At 39.5% G+C, this 21,522-nt stretch overlaps 2 protein-coding genes across 7 annotated transcripts in view; both read left to right on the forward strand.

Moving 5' to 3' along the window:
* Positions 1 to 1,286: 1,286 nt before the first annotated feature.
* On the forward strand, positions 1,287 to 7,164 carry mal2 (mal, T cell differentiation protein 2). The gene is made up of 4 exons (XM_085473162.1): positions 1,287 to 1,616; positions 3,481 to 3,651; positions 5,335 to 5,514; positions 6,969 to 7,164. Exons 1-4 carry the CDS (start codon positions 1,476 to 1,478, stop codon positions 7,038 to 7,040), a joined length of 564 nt encoding a protein of 187 aa, XP_085329288.1. The 5' UTR covers positions 1,287 to 1,475; the 3' UTR covers positions 7,041 to 7,164.
* Positions 7,165 to 10,241: 3,077 nt separating this feature from the next.
* LOC146698152 (protein MTSS 1-like) overlaps positions 10,242 to 21,522 on the forward strand; it is a 48,524-nt gene continuing 37,243 nt past the window's right edge. For all 6 annotated transcript variants that reach the window (XM_085473163.1, XM_085473168.1, XM_085473165.1 and 3 more), the window contains exons 1-3: positions 10,242 to 10,800; positions 12,511 to 12,572; positions 18,476 to 18,549. In XM_085473163.1, the coding sequence (XP_085329289.1) occupies positions 10,729 to 10,800; positions 12,511 to 12,572; positions 18,476 to 18,549 (208 nt within the window). In that variant the 5' untranslated portion in view covers positions 10,242 to 10,728. The remainder of the gene's footprint in view (positions 10,801 to 12,510; positions 12,573 to 18,475; positions 18,550 to 21,522) is intronic.

The following is a 21,522-nucleotide window of genomic DNA, read 5'->3' on the forward strand; positions in this document are numbered from 1 at the left end:
CATTAATTACACATTACATAACTAAGTAAACCTTTACAGATGATTCGTTTTTAAATGCCTTCCCTACTTTTCATATTCGATTACTAAATTTTATTCGGGCCATACTGCTTCTGTGAGTCAAGCTGAAGTGAATAGTGCCTTTTTAGAGGTCATATCAGTGCTGGCTCACATAACACAAACCCTGGCTAATCATTAACAGTGGCTTTTCAAAAGAACCTTCTCTTTTCATCCACAGTTGATAATAACAACCTTGTGATCCACCAATTTCAACAAATTACTCCTCAACACTCATCTTTTCAGACACACTTACTACAAGCAAGTGTGTGTCGGTTTAGAAATCAGTGCTTTTATCTCTTTGGTTCTTACGTCATTGCTTAAACTAATATTTACTTTTAAAGCTTCTTTCCTCCTGCACTATGAAGGTTAACCAGTACCTGCACTACTGCTTCTTAGCCCATATTTCTTTTGTAACACGGATTAGTGAGTGTCTAGTCATGACTCCAGCTATCAGATTTTTGCCTCTCCCTAATACTCTAATAGCTGTGGTGTCTGCCTGCCTGTGGCCGTTCACACAGAGGGAGTAAAGCGCTCCAACAGAGCGATTCAGCGTTGTGTTAAATTGCTGCCTTCAATTTGCGTTAGATTTATCTAAATCGCAATAAGAGCGTTAACCTTTACCTTCGTTAATAACAGCAGAGATATGTGAAATTGACAATGAGGGTGTGTAGAGCTTAAAAGCCAGATGAACAAACTAAAGAAATAAAGGAGTGACCTATCTATGGTTGTATCATCATCAGGCTACACACCCTTGAGCATTGTATGACCTTTCTGAAAGTCAGTACTAACTTAAATGCAACTAGAAATCGGACATAACAGTAGCTCTTTTACTATTGAGTCAAACCCACTTGTCAGTCTTTTGTATATGAATAAATACATTTACTTGTTCTGGGAAAAAGCTACTGTGTATCCCGAGCCTCACAAAGTAATAATTCAAAGCTGGATCACAGGATTATTTGTGTTCTATCTTCTGTTCTTAATATAGCTATTCGTAGCGTATACATATCAGTTAGAACTGTACACTTCCCTTTAAAATAAGTGATTTGTTGCCCGGACTGTGAGATTTTTATTATTAGTTGTAGTAGTTGTGATACTAGTAAAAGTTTTTATTCAGCTTGAACCACTGCATGTATAACCCAAATCTTGTTTTCAAAATAAATCAAATAGTCAGTTTTGGAGTTCAGGCGTTCCAGTGAAAGATTGGCTCTGGGCGCACAAGCTTCCGTGATGTCCTTGAACGCAGCGCGGTCTTCCAGGGAGTGGCCCCAGCACCTGTCCGACCTGTTCTGGGGATATATGACGCCTGAGGAATTTCTCTCGCTGTCACGGTCCTTTGTTTAACGGGCTCTTTTTAGTGGGAGACAAGAGGGCGAGAGAGAGAGGGGGAAAGAGAAAGGGGGCAGACAGAAACAGGAGAGATGTCGGAACCAGCCGCCAACCCCGCTGTCAACCCCGCTGTCAACCCCGCTGCCACCTCGTTTCCAACGGCAACTATTACTTTACCTTTGGGACCGGGCGTGTTGAGGACCTATTCCGGAGCCCTCCTCTGTTTAGAAATAGTAAGTGTTGTTTTTATATTTAGAAAGGAGAGAGCGAACAAAAGGTGCACCTGTTGGTTTTATTCGTACATTTATCAGTGACCTCAATGTGTGTGTGTATATAGTCACTTTGTCTTTATTAATAATTGATGATTCTTGCAGTTAAAGTCCAGTTAGACATTTATTTGTAGAATTTTTTTCCTCCCATTTCTCTCCCTTTTTTCTTTCTCAGTGTCGTTGTCAGCGCTACGCACTGTGACTCTTCGTCACGGTGTTTCCTTACCAGCAGCTCTGTAACTCTGCTGGTCTACGAGCGTTATCTCCTTACGAACTATTTATGACTTTAAGACTTTAATAAGTGAGCAGATAACTTCTTGTTTGCATCTGCAGTGCCAGCAGTGAAATGCATCCTATAACTCGGCAAGGTGACCTCAACTCCACCTTTACATGCGTCCTCTAATCTTGGTGGTTATTTTACTAATTGTCTGTCGCAGATACAGCCTTATTAAACGCTCCTTCAGTCTGCCAATTTTTTCTTGTGACTGATATCAAACTTTGCTAATGCTAAAGGTGTTTCCACTGAATAAAACTTGTCATTATCAACGCTAGTCTTTCTCCAGAATGAGTCATTGTAGCTATGGCAGTTTGACTTACATTCTGTTGCCGATCGGTATCCAAATGCTCCAAGCAGCAACAACATATGCATCCTCAGTCTGCTTTAAAACTTGCTGTACCTTGAAAACAATAAAACAGATTGCTTTTGTCAAGAAACAAAACTGACTGTAGCCTCAGGGTGTGTTTCAAAAGAACATTACAATATCATTTAAATCACTTTTAAGAATGCACAGGCTGATGCAGTAGTATAAAATAATATGTTTTGCTGACTCGCTGCCCTCATGTTACCTCTAAAAGCAAATGGTCTAAGGAATTTGCACACTGTGACGCAAGTAGATGAGATAGTAGATAGAAGCAGGCTCATTCAAAGCAGCCTTGCTAATGCAGTGAAAAAAATATAGGAATAACTAGAGCTGGGCGATATGACCCAAAATTCATATCTCGATATTTTTTAGCTGGATGGCGATATACGATATATATCTCGATATAATTTTTTTAAGCCATATGGTAAGAACAAAAAGAGAGTTTAGTCAAAGCTGTGTCCCAGATGTCAATCAGGCACTTTTATTAACATACAGCACAGATGTACATGAAGAAATTACTCAAAAATAAATTATCAGCATTTATTAAATAATAATGCTCCATAAATAAAAGAACACAATGTTGTTTTTGTGCATAACAAAAAGCTCACAATTGTGCAGTCAAAATGTAAACTAAAAGACGCTGAGCATAATAACAAAGACAGACAGATTTCACAGCTGCTCTGTTCCCAACTTCTACTGCGTGACTGACAGCCTGGAGTTTGAAATCCTCTTTGTAACCGTGTCTCTTAACAGGTGCCATTTATGGTCCTTATACACACACACACACACAATACGGTAATATTACGTTGAAGCACAGTATGTATTACTCCGCGATGCTCCATTACGGTAGCCGTAATGCTAATTTGCGGTAACTCGTTAACGGAGATTTGCCGTGTTCATCTTGTCGTTGCCTGCAGGTGAAGCTATGGGGGAGGGGGAGTTGTGCTCAGTGAAGGAGAGGCGAGGCCCAGTAACGCAGCGTAGAGACAAAAATGGACGAAAGAGGCAAACTTGCGGCTCCACAAGTATAATTATAACGTAACATAGACTATATCGATATAAACGATGTTGTCACATCTTATATCTCGTATGAAAATATATCGATATTTTTAAAAAACTCGATATATCGCCCAGCTCTAGGAATAACTGCGTCCGTCACTAATGCAGGTTCTTGTGTGTGTCCCCAGTTATTTGGTGGTCTAGTATGGATCCTGGTGGCGTCGTCCAATGTGCCGGTGCCCCTGCTGCAGGGGTGGGTGATGTTTGTGTCTGTAACCACCTTCGTTTTCTCCTCCGCCTACCTCGCTCTCCTCATCACTGGTTTGGCTGACCGCATCAATACTGACTGGAACTTCTTGGTAAGCTGTTGATAGATTAGTTTGTCAAGCTTCCTGTCTGTCATCTTCTTTTTCTTTCGGTTGGTCCCTTTTGGGGTCGCCACAAAAGATCACCTGCCTCCGCATCACCCAATTCCTAGCATCCTCTTTTAAACATGCCAACTTGCACATTCATTTTGAGCCCCCTCTATAATGCACTCAAATGAAATATTTAAATATTTACCAAGGTTTGGTGTGCGATAAGTAAATCAGAGAGGCTCTGACTCAATCTGGAAAAGCAGCAAAGTCACATATCATAAACTGCTATGAGATAGCAGACAGTGATCTGAAAGAACCTGTAAATGGAATAATTTAGTTTAAAAAGAAAGGCAAGCCAGTGGGTTAAATTTAACCACTGGTTAATGTGTATTTGTGGCATGCGCACTGGAGATCTGTTTAAGTGGGAAAACTGCAATCCAGTCAGTTTTACTGCATAGACGGTATTTTAGCAAACTGGTGCATTGAAGTTTCTACATATCAAATAAAGACTCCCCTCTTAAAGTTGAGTCAGTAAACCTGTTTAGACAATTGCACATTGTTATATTACAATAGACTAATATACGTATCACAGCTGTTGTCGGTTTTCTGTTTAGCTGGTTGAGCTAGCTGTTGAGTACAGTCTCCTTTATTGCATCTAAATTAATAGGCTTTGTCAGTGTGACTGCAGGTAAATTGTGTAATGTTCATTCGTTTGTTTTTGTTGTAGATATTCGGTCACATCTGTGAACTGTTCAAATCTTTTACATTTCTAGCACACTAGAGAACTTGGAAAATGACATTATAGGGCTTTGAATCAATGACAAAAGGCAATGCAATGTTCACAAATGTATCATTTTTTACCCTGACTCTCGCAGGATTTATGGATTCCCTTGTTGGGTTATGCATCACTTTATATGGCCCACTGAGATCCACTGAGATAAGATAACTTCTTCATTTTACAATCACTCAATCGCTTTAAAGTGAAATGAGCAAAGCTTCAAGACATGTGACTGAAGATGCTACCCAAGACTGGATCAAAACATTGAGCATTCGAATTGAAGTAAAACATATAAATCACAGCAAAGGAAGCCAAAAAAAGTTTAATTAGTGCAATAACTATGTTATGATGTTTAAATATAAGTAAAAATGCCAGAAGTTGTGCCTTGTTCTTGTGTTGTGATTATAAAGGACTCATGTCTGTGTCCAGTCTGGGCTCTCAGACAGAGCCACGCTGGCCTGAGGCTCTGAGCCCCGCCCCAAGAGCGGCTTGTGGTGTTGTTTGTTTTCATCTGAACAATGAGTGACATGGATGATGAGCTCACACTAAAACACAACAAAGACCTGCCTGTAGATCCACGAGGCTCACCGAGTCGGCAGCACAAACTCTCATTAAACATCTTTACACTGCACTAGTTTAAATCACTTCTTGCGTCGTCTTGTATGCCTCTCTTTGTCAATATAATTTGATATATATTCCAAAGTGCAAGAGGCCACGGTGACTAGAACACTGTTGTGCAAGTTGGGCTTTTATTTATTCCCATGTACTGGCATAAGGACCGAGTAATGAAATCTAAGCTGTTCAACAATTTTATCAAAAAAATAGAAGAAAAAAAGAAAACTCTTGCCTGTAGTTGTTTATCCCTGAAAGCTAAAAGTGCATAATGTGTTTCCTCTTCTTTTTCTCAGGATCTTTTTTACCATTTCATAGCTCTCCTCTTCTACTTTGCCGCCTTTGTGTTGGAGGCAGCAACAACAGCAGCTGCCATCAAGATTCTACCAAACCAAACCGCATGCATATTGAAACCTCGCGGCAATATTTTGACATTCCTGGATGGCAGGCAGTACAGTATTAATGTGGTAGCCACGGTAAGTCCTGTATATGTTGTCACATTCAGTCTCTGATATTGCAAGTGTTGTTGAAAGATTTAAAAAAATGTAATTTAGTGCTGTCAATAGATTAACTAATTAATCGCACAATTTTCTGTAATTAATCGCAATTACCTGATCAATAGCCTAATTGCAATTAACTTTATATTTAAGCTTGTAACTGACATTTATGCAACATAATGAAGTAAATGCAGAATAAACACAAAGACTTTTGGGGAGGACCTTCAAGTCCTTGACACGAGGAACCAAAGCTATGTAAAGCGTGTGTTCTCAACAATTTTAATAGGTCTGAGGTTTGTTGCAATCCACTTGGCAATTGCGTCAGTCAATATGTCCGAGGTAGACTTACTGAGTCCCCGATGCTCCGTGAGTGGTTTGTTGCAGCTGGGTGACGCATTAGCCAAAGTGCTAGCAGCATCCCCGACTAACATATGCTTCGCGTCAATGTGATATTTTAAGCTGGAAGTGCTTCGGTGAAAAGAAAATTCCTTCCTGCACAATGTGCATAATACTTTGTGTCGGTCGACTGTTCCGTCTTGTTATTTTTTAATACTCAAATTTCCCATCGAGAGGGCCAGTGTGCGTTTATCACCTTCAGCTGCCCATCACTACCAGATCAACTGCCCATTTGCGCATGTGCGAAGGTAACTCTGCTTGGACAAACTGCCCGACAAATGCATTGACAGAAACACTTAAGGGATTTTGAGTCATCCTGCACTCCAGATGCGTTAATTGCGATAAAAATTTTAATCGTGTTGACCGTGATGGCGGATTAATTTGTGTTAATGCGGTAATTTTGACAGCACTAGTTATAATATAGTTGCACGACTGCCAGCAACAGTACATGTGGTTTTACAGAAGGTCCATTCATTATAATTACCCCTTGCTGCTTTGGTTTTGGACATAGACTGTATATAAAAGACGAACATTCTTAAGTCAGTCGCTTTCTAATGGCCAGCAGGGGGGAATTCCTCTGGTTTCACATAGATGCCTGTCTGTATAGAAGTCTGTAGGAAGTGGTCCTCAGCCCCTTTGATCTGCCACCTTATGACCTTGTGGTCCCATTAGGCTTGAAAAGCAGGATAAAGACACTAGCCTGTCATCATGCCGTGTTTCCTTGCTCACCATGTCTGGGTTCAAAACCTCAGTACAACAACAGAGAAAATGCTCAGTTTGAGGCTTCTCAACACTTCTTCACTAACCAGTGAGTGCTGTCATGGTGACTTTGTCCACCTTTTACATACAGCCTGTGGTTTGCATTTAGATTTTTGCATACAGCTCTTGGTAACGTGAAAGCATGTGTCATGTTTTATAAAGAGAAAAGAGCATCTGTTGTGCCCAGCTTTTAGCTGGAACTGCCAGGCTATAATATTTGGCCTGGTAGTTCCATAATGGCCATAATGTTGGTTAACCCCCTTTCTTCTCTGTCCCAGATATTTGCCTTTGTGGTGACACTATGCTATGGCTGCAGTATGGTGATGGGCTTCAAGAGGTGGAGGAAGTAACTGCGAAAATGGACACAACTTGATTTTCCAACTTCCTGCTTCATAACTTCGACATGTATTAAAACATGAGCCACATTGTGCAGTGCTCCTTAGAGAGCTCTGCTACTGAGTTCGGCAAAGCGCACACTGTTATTTCCTATTACGACGCTCTTGTCAGAAAGTGATCACCACATCAAAGCTACGGTGGAAAAACATGACGAAATTCTCAGCCTCAGACAAAACATCTGGCAAGATGTCTGGATGTTAATGTTTCTGCAGTAATTTATTTTGAGATATCGAAATCACGAAATTCACGTAAATTCACACAGGGCTGATAAAGGTATTTTGAGGACATGGATAAAGAACAGTACTTATAGGGCTCGTTATCAGCGTATAGATTTGATTTATTAACCGAGAGTTTTGCAACTTTTGATGCTAATCACTCAAAATTGATATGGGAAGATAAGGAACGCTGTGAGTGGTTATATTGCACAGGACTGTGAAACTAGTGAGGGTCATTAAAATAATTCAAATGATGCTCGAGTTTTGTTTTCCTCCCTGCTACGTTAAGCAAACAGATAATGTCCCAGTTTCTAAATCACTGCTTCACTGGAAGAAACAATTCCCATTTTTAGTTCCATTACAAATATTAGATTAGATTACTTTGATGGCACAATATGTTTCACAGACTACAAACAGCAGGCATATTCTTAATCCCAGTGTCGCTGACATACCTTGGTGCTAAGGCGCTGTGAACTCTGACTTTAACACTGCTGTCATGAAATGTTCATGTGGCTTAAAATGAAGGTGGATCTGGTGTTTGAATGTCTTAATATTTTTGATTGAATGTTTTTCAAAACATTGTAACCTACTGCAGACTTGGTCATTACTGGTAATGTAGCTGACTTCAGTGACTTACAGATAAATAAAATCAATAATTTAACCTGTTCATTAATTTTTGTTAAAAAGTATATTTTAAATAGAATGTTTTAATATTTGACCTTAATACTTAATTGTGTTGATGCCTTATTAAACCACTTAAATGAATAACTATCTTACTCGGTACGTGATTTATGATTTGTTTTTGCTGCATACTTTTGTTTGTGTTAGGTAACTGGAACATATTGTTAATTTAAAATAGTGTTAAATTAATATGTTTTTGATTGTTTGATATTTTAAATGCATTTTAGAGCAACAAATAAAAGTCGTAAATTAAAAAAATAAAACTAACTTGTCTGTCACAGTCAACAGTTTGTTTGTTTTTGGGGGTTTTTAATATTGTAATTAAGAGTTGCCAAAGTCAGAACATTTTAAATTACAGTGCAGGGTTTTATGAACGCACGAGTCTTGTTGCTGGGAGTTTCAGTTATCATGTATAAGCTGGTTTTGACTCTTTTCAACTGTATGAAACCCTCCAAGTCCTCACTCTGACAGTTGGAGTTCTGTCTCCATCTTTTCCATCTATATATTTTAGCAAAATGTTTCTCAGTCTAAAATAACGAGGCTTTATTGTATTTACAACCTACACAAAAATGTCCCTGCTTGTGTAAAATCCTAATCAGTAGAGCTAATTGTGATGTGATTATTAGCGGATATTTTTATTTTATTTCGTAATATTACATTTCCAGTTCCAGTTACCTTAGATACAAGTATATTTAAAAAGAAATTCAATTCTACATAATAGAACATTATTAAAAGTCATTTAGCCTTACAGGTGTTAACGTTGGGTAAATACAACCTCAGATGAACAAAACATGACATGTCACAGTGTTCCATTAATTATTTAACAAAAACTAAGTCAAAATACAAAAGCAATTTGTAGAGAAAAAAAGCTCCCTTCATCCAATAGCTATTACTGTTCACCTAATAGGTTTCTGTATGACTTTATCAGTCTCTCACATTGTTGTAGAGCAATTTGACCCACTCTGAAATTGCTGGCATATCCACTCTTGAGAACATTGTGGTATTACGTTAACACACATCCAGACCAGTAAACTGACATAACCTTTGCTTTTACAGAGGTTCCCACACTTGCAGCACTTGGCTGTTAGTTTCCTATTAATTCCTATGGAAGCAGTAACAAAATTTTTCTACACACTGCTTCTGCATTTTTAGCTTAGTTTTAGCTGAATAAATAATGACACACTGTAATATGTTGTAATATGTGTTTTTGTTCATCAGAGGCTGCATTTGCCTAATTTTAAGATCTGGTACGGATCAGATGACTTTTATTATGACCTGATATGCAAAACATTATAACTGAAAGGGTGTACTTTCCTTTGCAAGTCATTTTCCTGTATCTGTTTGAGATGAATTATTTCACAGGGCTTACTGGATCTTACAAAGTGTTGCTATAGTATATTTTTTCTAATACATAGTTATACATATTTGATTTCACTGTTACTCTACTACTACAGGATGCATATATAAGTCCTCTATGTTTCAAAATGTATCAGCTTTTGTGTTGAGAATGATTATGAACTTTTCAAGATGTATTGAATAAAAAGTATGAGTGCGAGTAAACTGCAATTTCTGCATGGAAATACAGCATATTCAGCATATTTCCCTCCTGGATTAATAAAGTCCCTTGCGGTGATTTTATCTTGTGATTTTTATTTCGACCACTAGATGTCGTGCTTTGCTAATAAAACTGTTGTGATTTGTTGCGTCACTTTTCTAAATTAACATATCCTAAACTATGTTCAGTTTAAATAGCAACTGAATTTGCACCAACAAGAATGTATGATGATGTATTTTTGAAATAATTTGCTTTATCACTGCGGTCTCAATATTTTCGAAGTCAAACTACATTTATAGGAAATAAAACATTTTTGAAACACGTTTCTGATTCATTGAAATAACACGTTCAGTCGTTGTTTCTGTGCTATTTGAACTAAAAATTAAACAAACAAACAAACAAAATCAGACTTGCTTAAGGATACGCTAGACGTCACTTGTAAACGTGCGTTACTTCACCTGCACATCTGCAGCAGCCTAAACCGGAAGTAACAAGACTCCTTCGTAGGTACTTCACAATAAAAACCAAAAATAAAAACCTTGAGCTACCACCAGGTCGTAGTATTCAATTTTAAATTATGTTCGATTGGTTATTTGTGTCTATTAATGATATAATTACAACGCCGAACAAGCTATGACCTTAGATCCTCCAGTAAGTTGATGCTTTATTTTGATGAAAAACAGGCGATCGGAAGTGCACTTTTTGTATCTTTCGGCTAGGCTTGACGGCTCGTTACTGCTTTTTCTCCCTCTCAGTGTTGTGAAGTAAGGGCAAACCTCGGGTGTCGATATTAAAGCTACCTGTCAAGCTGCGGAATAACGTTATCAGCTGAACATCGTGGATTTTATGCGTTTCGATTGGCAGACTTCCAAACAGTATCTTGGCGCTTCAGTTATGGATATGAGCGGGGCGGCGTGGAGGGGAGAGGGGGATTTAAATTTCTTTTCGTCCCGACAGCTTCTTTTGATTTGAAGTAGTTACGGTGCACCTCAGCAGAATAAAACGGCCAGTGTTTCCTCGCGATAAAAGTTACTAGAGCAGTCGACGTTATTTCTCGCGGGTTTCCTTGATTTTTTTTTTACGAATCAGTTTTAGGGTTGTGTAGAGTTTGTGTTTTTCGTGGAGAGCGGAGGAGGTGAAGTGAAAACGGCTCTCGGAGTCGGGACTGACCGCTGGAGTTGGTCCTGAAAAATGGAGGCTGTTATCGAGAAGGAATGCAGCGCGCTCGGAGGACTCTTTCAAACTGTTATCGGAGACATGAAAGTAAGCCTTTTAAACTTTACACTATCACTTAATTTACCAAAGAGCCACATCCAAAACATAACTAGCTACTTGACTCTCCTAACAGCAGCCTGGTAACTGGTAAACGAGAGCCGTGGTTGGTTAGCTAAGTTTAAACTTACACTTAGAGCCAGGCTTTTGATCTCAGCTTAAAATCAACCCTAACCTCTTGTATGCATTTATACGAATAGAAAAATGATTTTCACTTGATGGTTATCAGCTTGTGTGGCCATAATGTAAATTGCCCTGCTTCTTTTGTTTTGCTTTTTTGCGGTATGTGTTTTGTTACGTTTCAATGCAGTCTTCTTATTTGCTCCAGTTTGAAGCAGATGTAGTGACCAACATTAAAGGCTAACTGGGGCAGTCACAAAACTAGGGCGTCTTGTTTTGATGTTATTTTTTGACAGAGCTTGGCTGATGAGACAATTAGCTGATTCCCCAGCTGTTGTGTTTGCCTAATGGAATGCCCGGGGACCTAGCTGTCAGTGTAGAAACCTACCCACAGGGTCTGAAGGCTCTGACATGGCCTGCCTGATGGAGTCAGAAAGTTTGTTATGAGACCTTCTTCACGCCTCACTCCCTGCTCCACTGAATTTTTTTTTTTGGTTGTCAGGCCACTCTGCTTGCAAGGTAGTGCCAATAAAAAATGTGCAAATGCACGTAGTAATCTAAACAAAAAAGATTCAAATTCCCATTGTCTTTTATGGCACAGCTGATGAAGATATGCCTGCCTACTGTAACCTTTCACAGTATGTAAGCCTAATCTGTTAAGGAGTGATGGCAGGATAGGGTAGATGCAGGGGAAGCTCATTCGTCTTGGTGATGTTTAGAGAGAGAGAGAGTCAACAGGAGGTTTGCAGAGGGGACCAGGATGACACGATGAGAGAAGATGGGCAGAGGTGATGTAAGGGTGACTGCATTATTCAAAGAATGATAGAGACCATCCCTAGTCTCTACTACCAGGAGTAGTAGAGACTAGGGATGGTGTTTGGGTGTAAAGTTTGACAGCATAACATAACATTCCTCAGGCCTCTGACAGTAGTAACACATTAATGGCAAACATGTGCTCATGCTATAGTCATCATTTTATCTTGTGCTCCCTTACTAGCTCCTCTTGACGATGGATTAGGCCACTTGGTCTCTTTAATGGTTTTGATAAAAGACTCTTCAGCTATTTTCAGCCCGGGACCTGAATTAGGAAACATTTAAAGCCCCCCTATTGGGAACCAGGCTCATTATACCATAGTATTAGAGCTAAAAGACATCTCTGACCCATTTTGAAATCTAACACGCGCAGGACGTCGTTGAGCCCATTCCTGTTTTTCAGTTAAATGTGTCTGTGCAGGAAATATTGAACAAAACATGGGTGAAATGAAAGCCAGATTTTTGGGAGAGCCAATGATTTTCATTTGCATACAACTGATTGATTCATTTTTAGCTTTAATTTATTTCCAGAAACCCTCAGGTCTGCTGTTGATAAGGTGGAAAAACGTGTTATTTTGGGGTTTGGTTGCATAGGGAAGCCTAAACCTTGGTTTAGATTTGTTTAGCCCTGCAGGTGAGGTGAAGCATCAGTATGACCTTTATCGGTTTAATTCTTATGCAACTGTGGGAAAAGTGAAATCTGATCATGTCATGAGATCTTGTCAGTCAGTCATGATTGAGTCTTTTTTTCTTTTTTTACTTCCACAGAGCAGCTACCCTATTTGGGAGGACTTTATCACCAAGGCAGGCAAACTGCAGTCGCAGCTCAGGTGAGAGCATGTTTTTGTGCATGTGTATGTGTGTTTTTATGTCTTTTACTCATAGAGGTAGATATTGCATAACCTAATAGATGGGGGCATTATCATTCTCGAGACTAATCACAACAGGTTATAAATTTTTACAGGCTAAAGGAGATTACTTGCACATGAACATCTTTGTATTGCTGTGACCATTTCCTCTAAATGGACAAGAGGAACTAGCACAGCAGACCCACTGGATCCCCTTGTTATGGTGGTCTAAGGGTTTGGGTTTTTCCTCAAATTTGTTACCTGTCTGTGTCATTCTCTGAAGCTTCCATGTCACAAGCTTAATCACCAACACATGAAAACGTGACATGTGCAGTTTAATGATAAGACTGTAGCCTTTTCTTTTTCAAAATTGCGAGGTTTAACAGGTGCATATTTTCATCTGTGTGCTGAATGTGACAAACAAACGGAGAATAACACCATATTCACAAGGGGATGATAAAATAAACATAATATATACGAAAATCTAAAGATTCGGGGTTTACAATCTTTTTTTAACAACAAGTACATCACTAATCGTTGCATTTGTGATGACGTTTGAGCAATTTCAGATAGGTGGGATAATAAACACAGGGCTGATTAACTAAAACAACACATTATTTAGTCTAATAATAATAATATCTCATGCACGCCAATGGCACAATTAAGTGAATAAATACATATATCCTGGTTTTTGCCTTCATCACTTACACAGCTGATGATTCGCTTGCAAAATATGGGGTATTGAAGAATTGCTCTATAGCAATATCAGTCTCTAACATGTATGTGTCATGGGATAGACTCCCAAATCACTATTGCGTAACTTCTATGGTACCTCACGAATGAGCAATGGAATTTACACAAACGTCTCATCCATTAGCAATACTGCACAGGGGTCTTTTACATTTCCCTCTTCATCATTTTCCCGTCTTTAGGACATTCCTCTGTTGTACAGTTACACACCTTTTGCCGTTATTATTCCAAGTCGTCCTCTAACAATGGATGCCAATCCCAGCCACCTCTCCTAGTAGTTTTTAAGTGGGCACGTGTCACCAGTCCAATAACTTATGACAGCTGAAATAAAAGCTCATTGTCCATTGGGTTCTGCAAACACAAGTGTCCTGTGGTTTCAATTATTCTTTGATTAACAGTGCATGGCATTTTTCTTTCCATTTAAGTGTCCACGTGTCCTCAAACAGACTAACAGGGACAGCTGTATAAAGGCTCAGTGACTTAACAATTCTTTCCAAGAGGAATTCCATGTCCTCTTTGTCCATTTTCTCACTATTAGGGCTGATTAATGGTGATATGTTATTCAAGCGTCTCCATCATTCAGGGGTTAAATATGTGACCCTGGCATGCTAAGGCTCAGGGGAGTATTTGTGACCTCTTTGCTAATGACTGGTTGTTTAGCAGAACAGTGTTTGTGTGTCTGGGTCTCCGAACATTGGTAAAAGTACAAACCTGCTGATTTTGACTTGGGGTGGGGTTTACACTAGTGAGTTTACACTAGGATCTTTTTATTTAGTCTCAGTACACTAGTGGTAGCTGGATGATTGTTTGCCTTCTTCGTGGCATGTAATGTATAGTCATTGTGTCAGTTGGACAGCTCTGTGAGGATGAGCCAGTTGATGCTCTCAGAAAACATTTCATCCTTCACAGGATCATTTTAGACTTAATGTTCCTGATTAATCTTGGCCTACACCCGCTACAGTCTGCAGTGGTTGTTGCATATGGGTGCCTTTAATGATGCCCTTGCTGCTGGATCACTAATAAGTGCAGGATTGCTCATGGTGACCTACAAATAAGACTAATTCTTTTGCCTTTAAAGCCTCTCTCAAGCCATTACAAATGCAAAAATAGCCCCTTTGACTACATCACAACCCCCAACCCACAGTCCTCTGTAATCTGTTTGGGGAGTGGACTACATAGAGGGGCGCACATACACACAAACGCATATGCAGAGTACGACACAAGCACACCCACCTTCCCTCCTTGGCCTGGATAAGTGACTAGCCAGCGGTGTTAGCGGCATATGTCTGTGTGTGTAATGATGCCCTAAGGCAGACTACTCTGTAATTTAGCCCCTCTGCCCCCCTCTCCCCTACGAAGTAACTAGGAAATCAACCAATTACAGTGTTCGGGTAGTTCTGTCATTTTTTTCCCTCTGCTCTTTGTGGTTCTAAAGAGTTTCACTCACACACACACACACACACACACACACACACACACACGCACAAATATATACACATGTGTTTGCGTATAGAACAGAGCTTTGAAGAAGGAAGGCAGGGTGGAATATAGGCTAACTGATTTCTAATGACAGTCCTCCTTTAACTTGTCAGTGTTTGGTCTGTTTGGTGTACCGAGGTTGACACAGCTGTGTCCAAGCTGGACTTTGATACGGTCCCCCACCAGTCTGCTTTTAAGTTCATTTTCTGTTGAAAGAGACCAACATAAACCTTAAAAAGACAGCTCGTGTTGGATTTGAACTATTTTTCTATCTTTAGAAAAACTTACTTGGCTCAAATAAGCAGTAGGATATGTATATAGATTCATTTATTGATAAAGAGCTATCAATTTGAGTTGAACAGACCCTCTTCCTACTCAAACTTGCTCCAGTTTCTTTCCAGTTTCTGCTGCACTAAGAATAGGGCTGTGAGGGCAGTGGTGCTGAATGTATCATTGTCAGAAAGTGCACTTTGCTGGACTGTGTCAATCTGTATAGGGAGTTTGAATTGGCTTGACCAAAGCCTTCTGGAATAGTTATGTTAAAGTCATTTATGCTAAATCAAGAACAGGGGTGTGTGCAGATTTTAAGACCATTGGTAGAAGTGAGGTCACTATTGTACTGCTGTCGAGAGCCGATTCTTTTTTTTTTCTGTCTTATTTTTGGCATGTTGAGACTTTTTTTTTTTTTTTTTTTTTTTATCCATCCATTTTATCCGTTTCTAGTCCTTATGTGGGACTGTGTCACAGGACCAGCACTCTGAGTAGTGATAGTCAGACCTCTCTCTCCTCAGCCACCTCATCCAGCTCTTCTAGGCATTCCCAAGGTATCCAAAAGACATAATCTCTCCAGCATGTCCTGGATCGGCCCTAGGTTCTCCTCCCAGTTGGGTTAGGGTTACCAATTTTCTTTGTGTTGTAACACAAAAAGGTCACAGAGCTGGAATTAATGTTAAAACTAGACTAATAGCATTTTCTTGCAAAAGTATGTAGCAGATAAAAGCAGATAATCATCACAAGTAACGGTTAACTACCACATATTGTACTTAAGTTGTCTTGAGCCAGGGTTGCTGAAAGCAGTGTTTGCACAAGTCTGCTTTGAATTAATGACTTAAACTTGACTTTGCTGCAAATGCACGTAAAATATGATCCATAGACCAATGTGTGCATGTTATAAATTAGTGGGGGCAGATATCAGTTAGAGGTTGTTCTGGTGCCCGCACTGGGCTTGAAATAGAAAGGAATCTATGTCTGCCTGCGCGTATGTTTCTTTTTCCATTCGCAGGACACACCCCAGGATCTCTTGGTCAGCTCTGAAACAACACAACACTTGTTAGGCAATATTGCATTAGTTTTTTTGCAGTGATAAAGAAAAAGTTTTGTCCTTTGAAGGATGTTAGCACCTAACAGCCCTGCTCTGACTAATCTTTGCATCAGGGTTGTTTATCATCTGGTCTGCTTTTCCTTTCTGTCAGCCTTGCATAAGGCCCCTCTGAGATATCTCCAAACAACTTTATTGAAACAGTGAGATACAAATGCACACTATATGTAAGTCAGCATTAGGAATGTATGTGAAGCAGAATTTATTTCCATCACTTGTTCTTGATTGAAACCCAGTTTCCTTCTATCCCAAAAGATATGTATTAATAGAAAACGATTTATTATTGCGCTCCTGATAATACTGTGAGACATAAAGCAAACGGTGTCAAGTCAATGCTGTAGAACCAGGGTTGATTTTCTAATTAGCTTATTCCTTCATTGTTTCTTCCTGTTGTATCCAGGATCCAGCACTACCCACACTGCAACACAACTGCTGACAGATTGATTGAGGTTTAGGTGTGTTGTGCAAAAACCTTTCAGCCTTGCCTTGTATATGTCTTTGGATAAACATCTATTTTCATGCCTCCATGCTGGCGACAGCCCATTCGTAGCCTGAGGCATTATGCTTTCAGTCACCATCATCCATGCAGAAATGTAATATCCAAAGAATGCCTGGAGCAAAGTTAAGTAAAGTAAAAATGTTTAATGGGAAAAATTGATAAAAAATAAAAGTAGGGGGGCATTGTGACAACAGTTCATATTTGTGCAGATGTCTAATTAGTGACACTAAAACCTTATTTGAATGTATCGCCTATTATTGCTGGAGAAAAAGTTAAAGAAGGCAAGTTTGAGATGATTTGGACTTGTACAAAGGAGGGATGGTGAACAGAGGAGGAAGACCATGGAGACGGTTCATGGATGTAGTGACTTGCAGAGGGTTCATATGACAAAGAAGGATGCTAGGAATAGGATGAGATGGTGGCAGAAGACCCTTAGAGGGACTATCCAAAAGAAGAAGAAGCCTTTATGAACAGAAAAAACATGGATGGAACCTGACTATACGATGGTGGCTACAACCCTGATGTGTTATTGCTATTTCTGTAGTACATTTTTCTTGGAATATTAATACTTTGCAGTTCTGTCCTGTAATCAGTTATGTGTTGTTGTTTTTTCCAGTTGTGAAACGTAGTTCCTAGTGGGAAACTCCCAGGTTGTGTTATGAAGGTTTTGTCTTTACCCATGGAAGTTAACAAGTATTTGACAAATTAACATCCCCTGTGTTAGAACAAACAATCTATTGTGGCTGGGAGTGCTGTGGAAAATTTCTCATCAATTGTCTTTCTTTGTCTGGCACGCATGACTGATTGCGGTTGCCTAGTCTCTGTTTGGTAGATCTGATATCACATACATGCACGTGCCCACACCGAGAGCCTTTCATCTATTTATACCTGTGATCTTAATCAATGGGAGATCTGAAGTACGTTAACTTGTCAGTGGGTTCGACAGTTAAGCCGCCTGCTGCGAGCACGCACAACAGCTGGTCTGCCGGACAGCCAGGTCGGCAATCAAGTTGGTGTACTAGGAAGACAGTTTCTGTAGTGAGTAAAACAGAAAGTAATCAACACAAGACTTCCATTCATTTTTATGATGCACTGGATTTTGCCCTTTCTGTAATCTGCCACGATTAAAAGGTAGTTTATACTGCACTTGCACTTTGCTAAGCGATGCAAGATGACAGGAACGCCGGTTTAAGTTGCACACTCGCTCTTCCATTTCACAGCCGAACAGGGTAGATCCCATTGATCCTTTCATTGACCTGTAAGTGTGGCAAACTCGAGAGCCGCTCTGCTGAGCCAGACAGATTCCAGTGGTCTCTTAAGTAATTGCATAGACATTCCTCACACAGCAGGGCACATTCAAGTTTTAACCTAAATACACACTAAACAATATGTTCAGGATACTCTAGCACATTTATGCCATTTTCACACATGAATTTCGGGGTATTTTTCCACAGTTGTCCTTTCTCATATGTAGCACACAGCAGGAAAGGGTCCGCTAAAGGAAGTGATCGCGGTTTAGGCGAGAGAGCTGCCTGGGTAGAGCATGTAGGAGGCAGCACACGTGATGTCCACTGTTTTAATGGTGAACGTAGCAGAGAGTTATCGGTTATGCTGGACTGCACTAACGTCTCCCTGTTGGGTGGCTCTTTTCATCTTAAAATGATCAGATTTGTTTGTGTCTTTGACTACCATCACTTGTATGCTGCAGTTCATTTTTTTTTAGTACATTTTTTTGTCATTTTATTTTAAATCAACCTTTGTCTTTCTCATTTCTTCTAGGGCGACAGTGGTTGCCGTGGCCGCCTTCCTAGATGCATTTCAGAAAGTGGCCGACTTGGCTACCAACTCAAGAGGTAGGAAGTTTCAGTGTGTAGCTGGTAGTAGTATTCTCCATCAAACCTACTGTTCGTCTCTTACACGTCAGACCGCACTGCTCACAGGGCTAAAACTGTTGCGTCATTGTTTGACAGTCTATGTGTCTTATTACTCGTGCGTCACTGTGTTTGTGTAGCTCTGCTGTGCTTCTGTCATATGGGTAGTAAATCACTCAGTACCCTGTTTGAAGCTCTGCTGCAGGCTTTTGTCCTGCACCTCTACCCCCCTCTTCTCTGCTTCGTTCAACAGACCCCCACCTACACCCCACTTCGGCTACATCTGGACTCTGTGGTAGCATGCTTTTATTCTGTATGTTTATGAGAGCGTAAGGGAGAGGGTGAAAGATCTCATCCCTCCCCAGCCTTGACACCTCCAGCCCTGCACCAAACTATTAATAGAAACTGAGATAGACATACACATTCATCACCTCACTCACAGCAAAGAGAACGAGAGAAGAGTGTACGGAGCTAAAGAGAGAGTCGGGGGAGTGCAGGGAGTCTTTGCTCTCTTCGCTCTCTGGTGTTGAACTCATACAGTAGACTGTATACTGTTGGCTTTGAAGGAGTCATATTCAGTTAGCTTAAGAGCATTGCGTCATTTTCTTTGTGCTCTTTCATCACTTTCCATTTTTGTTATCTTTATTTTTATATATATATATATATATATATATATATATATATATATATATATATATATATATATATATATATATATATATATATATATATATATCTATCATATACCACCCCTCATTTTTTGTTGCTCTGTTTTTCAGACTTGACTAAACACCTAGCGATTCAGAATAGAGGCAAACATGGATAATGAGTTATAATACACTGCTGCATGTCTGGGACACAGGTAGATAACCTGTCCATAAGAACTTTACTAATGAGTCTCAAATCCTAGATTTACAGATCGAATTTAAAATAATCCATTATACAGAAGTTACATATTAAACCTTTTGTGTGAATTATTGTCAGTAGCTTACAAAAGCTTTGACAGTATCTTATAGCAAAGGGATTTTAGTCTGCTTATCACTGCATTATCCTCTAAAATGCTTGTATAAAAATGCTTTAAACTAATAGAGATCGAACTATAATACCATCAAACCTACATGGGCACACATGCACTCTTTGTCTACCTAATGGCGGTATTCCTGCAAGACAAGGTTGTTTGATTTTCTGTGGTGATTAAAGACTTTACTGAATTGGCTATGCACTAGTGAGCTCAGAGAGCTGCTGTAATGACAACATGTGTTGGAGAGATAATGGGGAGAGAAGAACACTGAGTAAAGATGTGTTCTTTTGATATTTTGAAACAGTTTGTTATGCCCTTTGAGCCAAACTGTCAAAAGTCTATTTATGTCGGAATCCAAGAGCACATGCTCCAACTGAAGTGTTTTAGTGGTGCACCAGTTGTTACCCATCTTAGCAGAGTTAGCCTGAAATCTACACAGTTTTCCTTACTTCTGTAAAATTTGGTGCCCAAACACTTTGATGCGTTCATTAACAGAAACAGAGAGACATGTTTGGAGTTTTCCACTCCTCTGAAAAACAATGATACTGTATTGCCCCAAATAAATGTGGAGGCTGTCAGATTATCAGTAATATATGGTCGATAAAGGAGAGATTAGGCAAGTCTTATTTCTTGCCTCAGATTTCTCAGGATAACAGTCCGTTTTAAAACAGTTGAAGTAATTATTATTCAGAGACAGTTGGCACTGAAAGTGTTCGGTTAGCTCAGTTTAACTGCAGGAGAACGTTAGGAGACTTTGAACTTGCTTTTAGTCATGGATTAAATAAAACTGTAGTGGGCAGGAAAAAAGTCAGGTGTCACAGACAAGTCTTCAGTGTTGAGAAAAAAAAAGGTAGTGATACCATGTGCAGTTTTAACAGCTAAACTTAGCTTTCAGTGGGACTCAAAGATTACATGAACCATCAGATTTGTATCCATTAAACTTGTTTTAATTTCTTTAAGTAGATTTTTTTATGTATACAGACTTCAGAGGGGCTAAAATTGGCTAGATTTTTAGGTCTTTTTGGGAAACAAATCTTTCGACATCTCACTTCGTCTCGTTCAAGATCTTACTGATGCTTGTGTTGAAATACAGTAAATATTTCTTTTTAAATGTCATAGTCTGTGTGTGTGTGTCTTCAGGTGCTTCTGAGGCCTCACGTTTATGCAGTACATTGTGACCTCTTTTATTTATTTCTTTTTATCTACTCCAATCTTCTTGTCCTCACATGTGCACATATTAAAGGTCAATTAACGTCTTAATCATAATAAGAGAGGTTTCGATTGCCCTTTTGGGTAGTTAATGTGTTGTATTGCCTTTTATATATTGGGAGGATTATAGTATAAAAAGATTTAAGGGGTGATCTATAAAACCAGCAGACTTTGATATCTGACAGCAGGTACTTTTATTGGCGTTAACCAGTGGCGTTAACATGAAAGGACTGCTTTATCAGTCAGATTATAGAAGCAGCATGAGGTTCGACTTTGCTTTGTGGTGTTTTATAAAAACTGCGACATGTGAGAAGTGCATTCCAAATTTTATCTTTGGTGCTTTCAGTTTTTATGGAACAGGACAGTAGGTGTGTGTGTGTGTGTGGGGGGGGGCAGATTTGAACCTAACCTGTCACGTGCTGATCCAGGTAAGCCATGGCAGCACCCCATCCAAGATTTAGTTTTAAATAATGCATTTAAATGTACACAGGCTGGTGGGTGTACAACCTTCATGGAGATATGTTTGCTGCGTATTACCCTACAAATCATTACACATCCCTGCACATAAAATCCTTTCATATCCTCTTAGTCCTCTAGTATGAAGTTAGGGTTTTTTTGACTCCACTTAAACTTATTTTTAGCACTGGATGGCTTTCATGTGCAGCAGCAGGTGTGAGATGCAACCCAAAATGCTCCTGTGTTTTAAAGGAGAAATGTTGAGCTAG

This window comes from Copadichromis virginalis, linkage group LG11 (assembly GCF_057382275.1).
Source record: "Copadichromis virginalis isolate Kocher_CV1m ecotype Utaka linkage group LG11, C_Virginalis_male_GT1.1, whole genome shotgun sequence".
Classification (NCBI taxonomy): Eukaryota; Metazoa; Chordata; class Actinopteri; order Cichliformes; family Cichlidae; genus Copadichromis; species Copadichromis virginalis.